General features: G+C 44.0%; 1 protein-coding gene across 1 annotated transcript; it reads right to left on the reverse strand.

The window, feature by feature from the left end:
• Window positions 1-8173: 8173 nt before the first annotated feature.
• On the reverse strand, window positions 8174-15126 carry LOC137359240 (scavenger receptor cysteine-rich type 1 protein M130-like). The gene is made up of 3 exons (XM_068025300.1): window positions 14822-15126; window positions 8813-9121; window positions 8174-8214 (listed from the first exon to the last, which is right to left on the reverse strand). The coding sequence occupies exons 1-3, from the start codon at window positions 14844-14846 to the stop codon at window positions 8174-8176; spliced, it is 375 nt and encodes a 124-aa protein (XP_067881401.1). The 5' UTR covers window positions 14847-15126.
• Between the last annotated feature and the right edge of the window lie 973 nt (window positions 15127-16099).

The raw sequence follows: 16099 nt of genomic DNA on the forward strand, positions 1-16099 counted from the left end.
ACGCAGTACAGCCGGTCGGTCAGATTTCAGACATCAGAGCAGAGACAATAGTGTAAAACATAGTCAGTGAGCACAGTTTCTTAATCCAAAATCCCTCCACCCTGTCTCTTTCCCTTTCAGAGTCTCAAACGGCAGGTGGTGGGGCTCCAAAACCGAGCCCCACCCCGGATAATGGGGTAGAAAAGTGTGCAAGGAGGGCAATAACGGATTTGAAATTCGAGTCATAGAGTCGCACAGCATAGAAACAGGCCCTTCGGCCCACAGCGTCCATGCCCACCATAATGCCTATCTATACTATTCCCCCTGCCTGCATTAATTCCACATCCCTCTATGCCTTGCTCATTCAAGTACCTGTCCAGATGCCTCTTAAATGTTACTACTGTTACACTCTCCACCACCTCCTCTGGCAGCTCATTCCAGATAAACACTATTCCTTGTGTGAAAAATTTTATCCCCTTTAAACCTCCTCCCTCTCACCTTAAATCAATGCCCTATAGTTTTAGTCACCCTTAACATGGGAAGCAGACTCTGGCCAGTTAACCTATCTATGCCTCTCATCATTTTATATACCTCTATCATGTCCCCTCTCAGTGTCCTTCGGTCCAGGGAAAACAGACCCAGCCTATCCAATCTCTCTTTATTAATCAAGCGCTCCAAGCCAGGCAACAGCTTTGTGAATCTTTTCTGAACCCTCTCTAGCTTAATCACATCTTCCCTGTAGTGCAGCGACCAGAACTGCACACAGTACTCCTAGTGCAGCCTAACCAACGTTATGTGCAACTGTAACATGACGTCCCAACTTTTGTACTCAATGCCTCGGCCGATGAAGGCAAGCATGCCATTCGCCTTCTTCACCACCCTGTCTAACTGTATTGCTACTTTCAGAGAACTATGTACATGCACCCCAAGGTCTCTCTGCTCAACAACACTCCCAGGGCCCTGCCATTCACTGTTTATCTCCTTCCCTGGTTCAACTTTCCAAAATGCATCATTTCGCACTTGCCTGCGTTAAATATACCATTTGCCAATCCCTTGCTCACTTTTCCAGTTGATCTATATCCTGTTGTAGCTTTAGATAACCTTCTTCACTGTCCACTATACCACCAATTTTGGTATCATCTGCAAACTTACTAATCATGCCCCCTGCATTCTCATCCAAGTCACCAATATGTATGACAGACAACAGAAGGCCCAGCACCGATCCCTGCGGCGCACCACTGGTCACAGGCCTCCAATCTGAAGAACAACAATCCACTACCACCCTCTGCCTCCTATCACTAAGCCAATTTTGTATCCAATGTGCTACCACACCCTGGATCCCATGTGTTCGAACCTTCCGGAACAACCTACCATGCAGGACCTTGTCAAAAGCCTTGCTAAGGTCCATGTAGACAACGTCCACCGCCCTGCCCTCGTCAATCCTCTTGGTCACCTCCTCAAAAAACTCAATCAAATTCGTAAGATATGTTTTCCCACGCAGAAAGCCATGCTGACTATCCCTAATCAGACCTTGCCTTTCCAAATGCATATAAATTCTGTCTCTCAGAATCCCTTCCAATAAATTTCTCACCACTGATGTAATGCTCACCGGCCTGTAGTTCCCTGGCTTATTCCTGCTACCCTTCTTAAATAAAGGCACAACATTAGCTCTCCTCCAGTCTTCCGGTACCTCACCCATTGCTAATGATGATACAAAACTCTCTGCCAGGTCCCAGCAATCTCTTCCCATAGCCTCCTAGGATACACCTGGTCAGGCCCCGGAGATTTATCCAACTGAATGTGCTTCAAAACCTCCAACACCTCCTCCCTTGTAATGTTGATATGCTCCAGGATATCGCTGGTCCCTCCCTTGAACGCATTAGCTTCCGTGACGTTCTGCACGGTAAATACAGACGAAAAGTATTCATTTACGACCTACCCCATTTCCCGTGGCTCCACACATCGATTACCACACTGATCCTTAAGGGGACCTACTCTCTCCCTAGCTACCCATTTACTCTTAATATACTTATTGAATCGTTTAGGATTCTCATTTATCTACCAGGGAAATCGTCTTTGTGTGTTTTGTTGTAACCTCAGAAATTTATCTCAATGGTTAAATCGCTCCCTAAATATATCACAGGACAAAGCTTTCATCGATTTTCTAGTGTTGTTGCCCCAGTATCATGAAGTGGAATTTGTAGATATTATGTTAAGCATCAGAATACAAAGTGTCAGAATAAGTTTTTTTGTAGAAACCACTGATTTCAGGTAAGGAGTTCCTGATGGGAACGTGTTTCTGATCCAGAAATCCAGTCACCTCGAGAAATAAAATCTGAGTCAATGTGACTGTCTCCTCCTGAGAGCAGTGATTATTTATGGTCTTGTTTAAATGGAATAAAATTACATGAAAGTTACAAACAAACTGAAATAACGTTCTTTAACCATTCGCGATGGGTGGGAATCTTCCCAAACCCATTGCTCATCTTACTATACACACTGATATAGACACACTCGCACTGTGATAGGCCACCTTCACAGGGTGATAGTGAACGGATTTCTGACAGTGTTCAGTCAGTAAACTGACCATTAAAATGGGGTATTTAAGTGGAAGTGACATTTGTCTAGACAAAATTCGGTATGAAATATAAAACACAGACCTGAACGATGGATCTGATAGGAATCCTTGCCAGGTGGAATATTCTCAATCTCTTCATAAATTGCTTGGTATAAACCAGCCGGTGAACCCTTGCCACCAGTGACAGAACCTGTCAGATGAAGAGTAGGGAGATTAAAGTTTAGTTGCAAACCACGAGCGTTTAACAGTAAATTATCTGCGAACACATCCAAATCACAGAGATGCCGATAGTAAAGAGACAAAGCCAGGTATTGTGAATGCAGAGTAGTTTTGTTGTGCATATTTTCGGATAAGTCTATGTATCTATTTTTTTTGCATTCTCATATATTTACCTGCAGCAGACTGGGGACAAATTCAATCAAGTTTGTTAGAAACGATCTCCCCCTGACAAAGCCATGCTGAGTTCCCCGATTAATGCCTGCCTGTCCAAGTGGAGATTAATCTTGTTCCTCAGGATTTTTTCCAATAGTTTCCGTACCACTGATGTTAGATTCACCAACCAGTAATTATCTGGTTTATCCCTGCTACCCCTCTTGAATAATGGTACCACATTCACTGTCCTCAGTCCTCTGGTACATCTCCTGTGATCAGATAGGATTTGAAAATCTGTGTCAAAGCCCCTGCTATCTCTTCCCTTGTCTCACGTAACAGTATGTGGCACATCCTCCCAGGGCAGTACTGTGGCGCAGTGGTTAGCACCGCAGCAACCCGGGTTCAATTCTGCGTACTGCCTGCGTGGAGTTTGCAAGTGCTCCCTGTGTCAGCGTGTGATTCCTCTGGGTGCTCCGGTTTCCTCCCACATGCCAAAGAATTTCAGGTTGACAGGTAAATTGGCCATTGTAAATTGCTCCTAGTTTAGGTAGGTGGCTGGGAAATATAGGGACAGGTGGGTATGTGGTAGGAATATGAAATTAGTGTAGGATTAGTATAAATGGGTGGTTGATGGTCGGCACAGACTTGGTGGGCCGAAGGGCCTGTTTCAGTGCTGTATTTCTAAACTAAGCTATCTCATCTGGGCCTGAGGATTTATCCATTTTAAGCCCACTAAAACATCTAATACTTCCTACCTTTCAATGTTAATTTATTCAAGTATATCACAATTCCCTTCCCTGATCTCTACACCAGCATCATCCATCTCCATGGTGAACACAGATGAAAAGTAATAATTTAAAACCTAATCTATGTCATCCGGCTCCACACAGATGGCTACTTTGGTCCCTAATCGGCCCTACTCTTTCCCTGGTTATCCTCTTTCCATGAATATACTTTAAAAACTCCTTGGTATTGTCCTTTATCTTGCTCACAAGTGTTTTTGCATGCCCCCTCTTCGCTCTCCAAAGTCATTTTTTAAGTACGGCCTGTGCTTTCTATACTTTTTTAGGGCTTGCGCTATTTTCAGCGCTCTGAATCTGTCATAAACCTCCTTTTTATTCCTTATCTAATCCCCCATAACCCTTGACATCCAGGGTTCCCTTGGACTTGTTGCTCCTACCCTTCAACTTTACGGGAATATGTTGGCCCTGATCTCTCCTATTTCCTTTTTGAAGGTAAGAGCCCATGGGATCCAGGGCAATTTGGAAAATTGGATCCAAAGTTGGCTTAGTGCCGGAGGCAGAGGGTGACGGTCAAGGGTTATTTTTGCGATTGGAAGCCAGGGACCAGTGGTGTACTGCAGGGATCGGTGCTGGGGCCATTACTGTTTGTAATGTACATTAATGATTTAGACGTGGATATAGGAGGTATGTCAGTAAGACCGCAGATGACACGAACACTACTGGTGTCATAAACAGTGAGGAGGAAAGCCTTAGATTGCAGGACGATATAGATGGGCTGGTAAGATGGGCGAGGGAGTAGCAAATGGACTTTAATCCAAAGAAGTGTGAGGTGATACACTTTGGGAGGACTAACAAGGCAAGGGAGTATACAATGGATGGTAGGACCCTAGGAAGTACAAAGGGTCAGAGGGACCTTGGCGTACTTGTCCATAGATCACTTAAGGCAGCAGCACAGGGAGATAAGTTGGTTAGGAAGGCATATGGGATACTTGTATGTATTAGCCGAGTCATATAATATAAGAGCGGGGAGGTTATGATGGAGCTGTATAAAATTATAGTTAAGCCACAGCTGGAGTACTGTGTACAGTTCTGGTCACCACTCCAAAGGAAGGATGTGATTGCACTGGAGAGAGTGCAGAGGCGATTCACCAGGATGTTGCCTGGGCTGGAGCATTTCAGCAATGAAGAGTGACTGGATTGGCTAGAGTTGTTTTCTTTAGAGCAGAGAAGGCTGAGGTGGGACCTGATTGAGGTATACAAAATTGTGAAGGGCATTGATATGATAGATAGGAAGAAACATGCTCCCTTAGCGGCGGGGTCAGTAACCAGGGGGGATAGATTTCATGTAAGGGGCAGGTGTTTGAGAGGGGTATTGAGGAAGAAACTATTCACAAAGAGGATGATTGGAGACTGGAACACACTGCCAGAAGGGGTGGTAGAGGCAGTACCCCTCACAAAATTTAAGGTATTTAGAAGAGCATTTGAAATGGGATAGCATGCAAAGCTAAGGGCCAAGTGCTGGGTAACGGGATTAGAATAGATAGGTGCTTGATGGCTGGCACAGACACGTTGGGCCGAAGGGAGTGTTTCTCTGCTGCATAACTCTATGACTCCATGACCTGATCTCGTGCTTGTGATCGTTTGCAAACTACTTCCAGTCTAGTCAAGTTACAAGGCTCGATCTTTTCAGCTTTATGATTGTCTTGTTACAGAGGCTGTTCTGGCCGGGTCCTTGGCAGAGATAACAGGTCTATGCTGTCCTAGCTATGGACTTTTTCTTATTCAGAGAGAGAAAGAGAGATTTTTCTATAAGAACTCTATATTATTATGAAAAGTGCTTTTTATTAAGAGGTCCATTTCTTATAATAAATCAGGAGTGGGTTAGATGGGTGAAATATGAGTGCAAGCGTTGTTTTGGAATGTCGAATCACCGCTGGTGAATACAGGAGGTCCTATACAAGTATCACTTGTCAAAATAACCGACAGGCCCGGTTAGACAACTCGCGATTGGATGCCCAGAGCCCGAATCTGAAGGGCAGGAATTGATACCCAATGGATGAAGAAAGATGAACAGTGAAATAAATAGCTGAATGCACAGCCCAAAAAATCAAATTATCTTCCTGATCCATTGTTACAATAAGTAAATTCTTCCAGAGTTTCATGTATTATGTGATGAACTCTCACAGTGAATGTGAACACTTCAAATCACTATCCGTTTTGAATGTCACATTTTATTCATTCTGGAGCACCTTGAATGGAGAAAACCAGCAAAAACGACTGCAATGTATTTCTAACAAGGTCACCTGACAGTCCATAGAAAGCTGCATTGACCGAAAGTCTTGCAAGTATATGACATGAAATCTGCGATTTTCTGTTTGTTCCACGGTAAGATATGAGCCTCACCTCTTCTGATTGACTTTTTCTGTATAACCACCATCAGTGAGACCAACACACAGATTAGCAGGACTCCGAAGCAGACTGCAACTAGGATGGAAGTAGTTTTATATCCCTGTTCTTAATGACAAAAATAAAGAAAGGTTTAGCACAGACACAGTCCATCTTGTGTGATAAAATATTTGCAAGAAGTATTTAATAATTATATCCACTGCTTCCAGGCAATGAGTTGGGCTGAACATTCCCCATTATGTGGTGCACATTGCACCAGAGGAAAGTGTGAAACAATCTAAATTACAGAGACAGTGCCCCCATGTTTCTGATCAGTGCAGGACAGTTCAGGTACAGCCAGAAACTGGGATTAACGGAATTTAAACTGGACCATTTGAAATATGCGGTGAGGCAACAAAATGTTCCAGTCAATGAAAACGTGCAAATAGCATCTTCAGAAAATGACAACAATACCAATTCAACTAATACAAACTCTAATGCTAGCTGGACTATTAATAATGGTAAGTACCTGCAGATGTGGATGGGAAAGCAATTGGAGGCACATCGAACCCTATGGAATATATTGTACAAAAAGTTCAGGAGGATGAAATTTCAGCACTTTCCATTTAAACGATAAATACTGTTCTTAATTTCCCGAACTAATGAGTCAATTTAACAAAACAAGGTACCCTAACCCCACTCTCCAAACCCTGCCACCCTCACCGGAACAAATCACACTGGCATCTTCCTTGTGATCACAGTCAGATTGAGCCGGCGATGAGGAAGGACAGTCGGCCAGAGAAGATTCGCTTCCAGTGCACTTCACCTCATCCAGCCAGATAACACCGTCACCCTGAGAAAAAGTAGCTCCTCCGGGGGCCAATAGAGCGTGACCACAACCCAGCTGTCTGCAGACAACATTGGCATCGGACAAATCCCAGGAGTCGTCACAAACCGTGCCCCAGCTGTTATTGCACAATATCTCCACTCTCCCAGAGCAGTTGGTGTTACCTCCAAACAGGCGCAACCAATGTCCAGAATCTGGCAAAGAGAATCAATTATTATTATTGATGTAGTATGAGACAGGAGTACAAGTCAGATAGTTGGCATAATAAAGAGGAAGTAGCACCTGGTGAAAGTACATGTTTACAATCATATTCTCGAATGCAGTCCTCTGATCGATGGAGCTGCTCCTCAGTTACTTTTGCTTCTGTTGAGAAGAGAAACATGCTGATTGTATCAGCCACCAATGTTTGAAATGACACTCACAGATTGAGACGTTTGTTGTGTTACCTGAACAAATAACACCAGCATCCTCCCTGTGTTCACAGTTGTGTTTCCCCCACGGTTCTGTTTGACACTGCCAAAGGAACGATTCGTGTGAAATACACTCCATCCCATCGAGCCAAATGGGTCCAGATCCTTCTCCGAATGACAGAGTGTAATAATCGATAGAACTGAGGGGACCGCACTGTAACTGTTTACAGATCACTTCTGCATCAGGTCCATCAAGTCTATCCGAGCACACTGTTCCCCAGGTGCCATTGTAGAACACTTCCACTCTCCCCTCACAGCGATGCTTCCCATTCACCAGCCGCAGCTCTTTGTGCTCTGTCAATGACACAATTGATATCCAGGTGTTTGGATTGATAACTCGTTGTATGTTCATACTGCACAGCTCAACACATGCTGCACCAGTTGTGTTCACTGATTTCCGGTAATTATTCAAGAAAAGCGAGAGAAAAACACCGGCAGCCCATAATGTATTAAAGAATAATCAACACGGATTGAACAACAGAAAGACAAACAACGTTACTGAATTGTTTTCAGACGTTACAGAAAGATAACGGGGATAATGCAGTCGATGCAACATGCACGTTTTTTTCAGAAGGCATCCGACAAGGAACCACATCGTGAGATCATGACTGGGGTCAGAGCATGTGAAGTCAAGAGATCAGTGGAAGAATAGTATAAGACGAGTTACAAAGCACACTGTCGGGTTTAAATGTGGTAACCCAGAATGGCGGAAGGTGGGAAGTCGTGTTCCACAGGTCTGGGGTCACTGCTGCTCAATATTTACATAAACGATTTTGACTTAGACAAGGGAGACATGTTTTCAAAATTTCAGATGACAGCAATTTGGGGATCTAGTTAACACTAAGAACAACAAATACGAAATACGGAAGACGTTAGTAAAAGAGCCGAATGGGCAAACAATTGCCAAATGAGTTGAATACAGATAAGTCTAAGATGGTCAGTGTTGATAGGAAGAATAAAGAGGCAACGTACTTCTTGTAAAATAAGGATTAAAATGATGTATAACAGCAAAGAGACCTCGGGATACAGGGGCACTAATCACTTATAAAGTGACAGAGACCGAAGCTAGTGATCATAAATATAGGATGATCATGAACAAATCTAATAAGAAATTCAGGAGAATTTTTTTTTTAGCTCGGAGTGGTTTGAATTTTGAATTCCGAACACATGCAATTGTTGAAGTGATGAGCGTCGATGCCTTCAAGGTAAAGCTGTATAGGTACATGAAGAAGAAAGAAGTAGGCGGATATGCAAAGAGGGTTAGATGCAGTGATATGGGGCGATACTCGTGGGCAGCATAAACACCACATTGACCAGTAAGGCCGAATGGCCAGATTCTGTGCTGTCCATTGTATGTAATTCGATGTCATATCTTCCCTGTGAAGCCATGTGCACAACACTACGGAAAATGGGCACATGGAAGCACCCTTACCTGAACACAAGATCCTCACATCTTCTTTATGAGAACAGTCGTGGTTACCCCACGATGCTGAGGGACATTCCCAGAGAAATGATTCGTTACCGAAACACTTCAGTTCATCCAACCAAACTGGCCCTGAGCCTCGTTCACAAGATGCCGGAAGTGCCAGGTCCAAGGCCTTTCCACAACCCAGCTGTTTGCAAACCACGTCAGCGTCCGCCAGATCCCAGGAATCATCACAGACTGAACCCCATATCCCATTGTAATAAATCTCCACTCGGCCAGTACATGGGCTTCCACCGTCAGACAGCCTTACCTGCACGTGGTCTGTTGGACAACAGTACAGGAGGATTATACTTTCAATAGACATTCACCTCATCACTCAATGCAACTCGTTGCACCATCACCAGCTTTAAAACAAGACATGTTAAATGCGCCTGCGACAGGTAAATAAATCTATCAAACAGAATATCTGTTTACACATGCTTCTTACACAGAATGTAATGAACAGAAATGTTTCAGATATCCTACTACATCTGGCTTTGACATGTTATGTTCTCCAGTTCCCATTTTATGTTTTGAACGCTGTGTACGTTGTTGTACAGGCGATCACTCACACGATTAACAATTAATTTATACCCATGTTATATTACTGTATATGTTCGTTGTCCATGTATGTTACCCTTATCTGTTATCTTGGTCAGACATTTACTGTCATCTCCTATTGCCTTTATCTTGAATTGCAAGTGACTTGCATTTATCTAGCGCCATTAACGTAATGCAACATCCCAAGGCGCAGTACAGGAGTGATATCAAAGAAAATTTAACACAGAGCACCTAAGAATATATTAGGTCACATGACCAAAAGCTAAGTCAAAGAGTTTGTTTGTTATGGAGTATCTTGAAGCAGGGAAGAGAGGTTGACAGGCAGAGAGATTTAAGGAAGCAATTCTGGAGCGTGTGACCTTTGCAGCTAAAGGCACGGCCGCCATGGTGCGCAATTGAAATCAGGAATGCTCAAGAAGCCAGAACTGGGAGCTGCCAGTCTGGAGCCGATTGCAAAGAGAGGAGCTGCGAGGCCAGGAAGGGATTTGAAAACAAGGATGAGAAATTTAAAACCGCGCATTGCTGGGAAAAGTAGGTCAGTGAGCAGAGGGCAGATGCCTGAGTGGCAATTGGTCGAGACAGCAGAATTTGCAGAGGTTGGAACTAAGGAAGCCAGCCAGGAGTACATTAGAATTATCGAGTCTGGAGGGAAAAGGGCAATCGACAAGAATAGATCACGGCAAATTCGGGTGATGTCATGGAGGTGAAAATAGACAGTGTTAATGAAGATATGGAGATTTGGTAGGAGGCTCACCCCGGGATCAAATGTAACACCAAGATTACAAGCAGTCTGCCTGAGTCACAGACAGTTGGTGTGGCGAGAAATGGAGTTGGCAGCAAGGAAACATGCGATGGGGACTGATGGTTTCTATCTTTTCAATACTGAGTTGGAGGAATTTTATGCTGATGCAGTACTGAATGTCAGACTGGAATTCTGACAGTGTACAGGCTCTGGAGGGCTCAAGAGAGCTGAATGTGAGGTAGAGTTGGATACAGTGAGATACATGTGGAAACTGAGGCTCAGTTTGTGGATATCACTGAAAGGCCGCATGTAAATGAGAAATGAGGTATCAATGGATAGATCCTTTGGTGACACGGTAGGTGACTTTGCAGGAGCGGGAAGAGAAGACATTGCCGGTAACTTTCTGACTATGACTGCACAGATAAGACTAGAACCAGCTGAGTGCAGTCCCACCCAGCCAGGGGATAATGGAGAGGGGTTGGAGAGGAATTTCATGATCAATCATATCAACATTTGTAGACAAGTCAAGAAATAGGAGGAGGAAACGTTTAGATTTGTTACAATCACTTAGGATGACATTTGTGACTTTGATAAGAGTTATTCTGGTCTTGTGGTGTGGATAGAAATCGGATTTGAGGAATTGGAACATGCAGTCCATAAAAGATGAGCATGGATTTGGGAGGCGACAACACATTCAAGGACGTTGGCGAGCAACGAACAGTTGGAGCTGGGGCAATAATTTGCATGGACAGGTGGTCAATGGTTTCTTTCTGAGGAGAGGCATGATGACTGCTGATTTGAAGGAGAGGGGGCTGAACATGAAGAGAGAGAGAGAATCGTTAATATTGTCAGCTGTCATGGGACCCAGGAAGGGAATGTCTCTGTTCAGTATCTTAGTAGAAATAAGGCGCACACAGCAAGACGTGGATTTCATCAACAGCATAGGTTCAGAGAGAGCGTGAAGGACTCTAGGAGAGAAACAAGAAAAGCGAATTCAGGGTGATGGTGCGGGGTGGGGTTGAACAACTGATAGGAAGTTAGGCCCGGTGGATTGGGGAAGAAAGGTAAGTTGTGGAGGCGACTGAACAGATATTTTTGAACTTTGTGACAAAAAGTCTAGGAGTCCTCTCATTTATTTTTGGAGTTCAGGGTGGACGAGGCAGGGGAGTGGTTCAGGGGGAAGATTTATGATGGAGAAGATATGCTGCGCGTTTCCTTTGCCTTCCTGGATGATCATTGTCTAACGGGTGGTTTTAGCAAAGAAGAGCAGGACCCGATGATGCTTTATGTGATTGATCCATTCAGGATTATATTACCAGATAGTTGGCCAGATGTCACCCAGCCTTTCTGTTTTTTTTTAAATTCTTTCATGGGGTGTGGGTGTTACTGGCAAGGCCAGAATTTCTTTTATCCACCCTATATATTACTTCCAATTCATACCGGAGAATGTAACGTCCACAAGTTCTACCCTTGAACATCAGTCTTGCAATATGCAGTATCTTCGTGTAGAACTATGTTCCAGGGTCGTGTTGATTATAACATTATCATAAATCGATGTAATATTAATTGCATAACAGAATCACTTACTTTTGTAAGGATGGGACTCTGTCTTTGACAATGAAGACATTTGAGTAATTTTAGAGATAAACCATACGTCTGAACAGGGAATATGCAGACCTCTCTGTCCAGACAGGCTGCTGCTATTATGTTCAATGAGCAGACGAAACTTGTGAGGCATATTATCAATTGCTATTGTCTGTAAAATATCAATGATCTAAACTAACAATTATATCAATATATGACTGTTGGAGTGAACAAAGAGGGCAGAAAACAGGATCTCTCTGCAAAATGTTGGACAGGATCAGGAAGTGTCATTGGACAATTGAACTCCAGATGTGTAGACCTCCTGGCTGAGCAGGAAACCAGTATTTAATCTGGACGAGACAAAAATGATTGGACTAATTGCGTCAGGCACTTTGGGGAATAAGAATCAGGATGTGACCCATCAGATGGAGAAGTAGAAGACACGGAGAAGACACATGGCTTCTGTAGGCGGACATAAATGTTGGGTGGAGCTGAACATCTACCTAACTAAAGAACAAGATGACATACTCTACTCTGTCCAGTGACTGAGTGTGTAATAACCATTCGGCACTGTAAACTTCTGACGTGAAACGATGGAATGTATTGAATGCCGCTGTGTCCGAAAAAAATACTTACTGTAACCAATCGGTATTAAATCTGAATCATTAACTATCTCATATGTTGTAAGTTCCACTCTGTCATATTTAAATAAATGTTCGTTGGAACAACCCCAAACTATCATTAGCGAAATATCAGCACGGTTTTGTGAAGGGTAGGTCGTACCTCACAAACCTTATTGAGTTTTTCTAGAAGGTGACCAAACAGGTGGATGAGGGTAAAGCAGTGGATGTGGTGTATATGGATTTCAGTAAGGCGTTTGATAAGGTTCCCCACGGTAGGCTATTGCAGAAAATACGGAATTATGGGGTTGAAGGTGATTTAGAGCTTTCGATCAGAAATTGGCTAGCTGAAAGAAGACAGAGGGTGGTGGTTGATGGCAAATGTTCATCCTGGAGTTTAGTTACTCGTGGTGTACCGCAAGGATCTGTTTTGGTGCCACTGTTGTTTGTCATTTTTATAAATGACCTGGAAGAGGGTGCAGAAGGGTGGGTTAGTAAATTTCCGGATGACACGAAGGTCGGTGGAGTTGTGGATAGTGCCGAAGGATGTTGTCGGGTACAGAGGGACATCGATAGGCTGCAGAGCTGGGCTGAGAGATGGCAAATGGAGTTTAATGCGGAAAAGTGTGAGGTGATTCACTTTGGAAGGAGTAACAGGAATGCAGAGTACTGGGCTAATGGGAAGATTCTTGGTAGTGTAGATGAACAGAGAGATCTTGGTGTCCAGGTACATAAATCCCTGAAGGTTGCTACCCAGGTTAATAGGGCTGTTAAGAAGGCATATGGTGTGTTAGCTTTCATTAGTAGGGGGATCGAGTTTCGGAGCCACGAGGTCATGCTGCAGCTGTACAAAACTCTGGTGAGACCGCACCTGGAGTATTGCGTGCAGTTCTGGTCACAGCATTATGGGAAGGATGTCGAAGCTTTGGAAAGTGTGCAGAGGAGATTTACTAGGATGTTGCCTGGTATGGAGGGAAGGTCTTCCGAGGAAAGGCTGAGGGACTTGAGGTTGTTTTGGTTGGAGAGAAGGAGGAGGAGAGGTGACTTAATAGAGACATATAAGATAATCAGAGGGTTAGATAGGGTGGATAGTGAGAGTCTTTTTCCTCAGATGGTGATGGCAAACACGAGGGGACATAGCTTTAAGTTGAGGGGTGATAGATATAGGACAGATGCCAGAGGTAGTTTCTTTACTCAGAGAGTAGTATGGGCGTGGAACGCTCTGCCTGCAGCAGTAGTAGACTCGCCAACTTTAAGGGCATTTAAGTGGTCATTGGATAGACATATGGATGAAAATGGAATAGTGTAGGTCAGATGGTTTCACAGGTCGGCGCAACATCGAGGGCCGAAGGGCCTGTACTGCGCTGAAATATTCTGATTCTAATTCTAAAAAACAAACATCGGTCGAGGCTTTCATTCTGCACAATCCAACTTCCCCAGAACATATGCCTGCATTAACATGCTGCACAATGGAACTTTCAAGCATCTGGTCCAAAACATCTGTCTACTTTTATACACAGCCTAATGAAACTTACACCAGAACAACTCCCACACAGCTACCTGCTCTTATATACTGTACAATGGAACTGATTGCACGCTCGACGCCGGATTTGATACCACAGCTGAGAGTCCAATTCTGTATTCTATTTATCACAAAATAGAGATCTTTCACGTCTATCATCATTCACCTCCCTTCCTGCCGCAGCCCATCTGCTGCTGAAATGCTCACCCATGCTTTGTTGTCTGTGGAACAGCATATTTCAATGTTCTCCCGGGTGATAACCCATCCTGCATCCTCCAGAAACATCAGCTCATCCAAAGCTTTGTCGCCTGCCCTCCATTAAGCCCCTCTCAGGAACGCCACTGCACTCACTGGTATCCCTGCTGCCAATGCATCGAGTTTTCAATTATGATCTTCATGTTCAGACACCTTCATGCTCTCCCCCTGCCATCAGTATAACCTCCTCCAGCCTGAATCATTTCGAGAGCTCTGCATTTATCTGAATCCAGCTTCTTGTACATCTCCCACTTCCATCCCCCACAACTTTCAGTCTAGCCTTTAACCATCTAACCACCCAGATGAGAATTTCCACCCCAAACATCTCTGTGTCTCCGCCTCTTCAAATCCAACCATCTGACTAAAAATTTAGTCACCCACTCTAACATCTCTTTGACTGGCTCTGTGTCAGTTTTCTGTCCGATTACATTCCTGATAAACTCTTTGTGATGTATGTGTTTATTGAAAGTTCTGTGAGAAAAAAGTTCTTGTTGTTTAATTGTGTCTGTGTTCTCTCTCCCTGAACACCACCCCATCCATCCCCAGCTCCCCCACCGCCCACCCTGCTCATCCCCTACCCCCAAATGAAATTACTGATTTGAGACACCCAGGTACAAGTAACCTGTATTATCACTTTTCTCAGCAGATTAGACATTTCACTTCTTTGTTCTTGTAAAAGCAGTGAAGAATTTGTTTACCTGAACACAGGACCCCAACATCCATACTGTCAGTGAGAGACGAATTCAATGTGAACAAACTGCAGTTCTGGAGCTGCAATTCATTTCCTCCACATTGGACATCATTCACCCAGATGGGTCCTTCACTCTTTCCGTCCTTTGAATAATTATAAGCGGCTGTCGCTTCACCGCAGCCCAGCTGTGTACAGACCACGTTGGCATCATTCAGGGTCCAGAGTCTGTCCTGCAATCTCCTCCAGCTGCCGGTGTAGTAAATCTCCACTCGCCCATCACACCAGCTTCCCCCGTTAGTCAGCCTTAGTGACCAATTTTCATCTACAATATGAAACACTATGGTGAAATTGAAGCATAATTCACTGCCACCAGAAAAATTATTAATTTTGATGGTTACTATTTCTGTCATCATTGTTCAGAAGGCGTGTCGGCAGATGTTGTTCACCATCATCTTTTCTCAGTAAATACCTTTTGGAGACATACCGAGTAGCTTCCGCTGTTTAAACTGGGGGCCAAGGGTAAAATGAACTGGAGGTGAGCGCGGCACATACCGGCAATTGATAAGTGATGAGACCGAAGGGTGGGGCAGGGGCTTTAAATGGCTCCTGACAGATGACAGTTCCTTTCATCCCATATGGAGAGAAACAGACCAGTTTACGTTGCCACAATGCTTCCGATGACATCTGAAGTCGCCTCACAGGCAATGAAGCACTTTTGATTTGTAGTCACTAATGCTGACAGGTGACTGACCTGAGGGACTGAAGGTTGTCCTCCTGTCCACATGTACTGTTATGTCCTGCTCTCGCCCTGTACTTGAAGCATCATCAACGTTTCTTCCAATTTCACCCCCTCATTTTCACATAGTCCATCTTCAACTCTTCCATTCCCTTCCTCAACATCTGTGTCTCTGATTCTGGGGACTCTCACAGTTATCTTGTCTATGATTCCTCACACCACGAATACTAGAATGATTCTATCACATTCTTCCACTTTCTCCACCTGCATTGTATCTGTCTGGTGATGCAACCGATCATACCAGTGCTTCCAGATATGTCTTCCTTTTTCCACATCCGAGGACTCTCCTCACCTCCTCATCCACCCACCATGGTTGACAGTGCCCCATCACGTCCATTCCATTTCCCATACTTCTGCTTTAACCCTTTCCCCCCTCGCAGAACCATGATAGGATTCTGCTTCTCCTCATCTTCCACTCCATCAGCTTCCATATTCAACAGATGATCTTCCACCATTTACACCACCATTAATGTGATAGCACTACCAAGC

This window comes from Heterodontus francisci, unplaced genomic scaffold (assembly GCF_036365525.1).
Source record: "Heterodontus francisci isolate sHetFra1 unplaced genomic scaffold, sHetFra1.hap1 HAP1_SCAFFOLD_124, whole genome shotgun sequence".
Lineage (NCBI taxonomy): Eukaryota > Metazoa > Chordata > Chondrichthyes > Heterodontiformes > Heterodontidae > Heterodontus > Heterodontus francisci.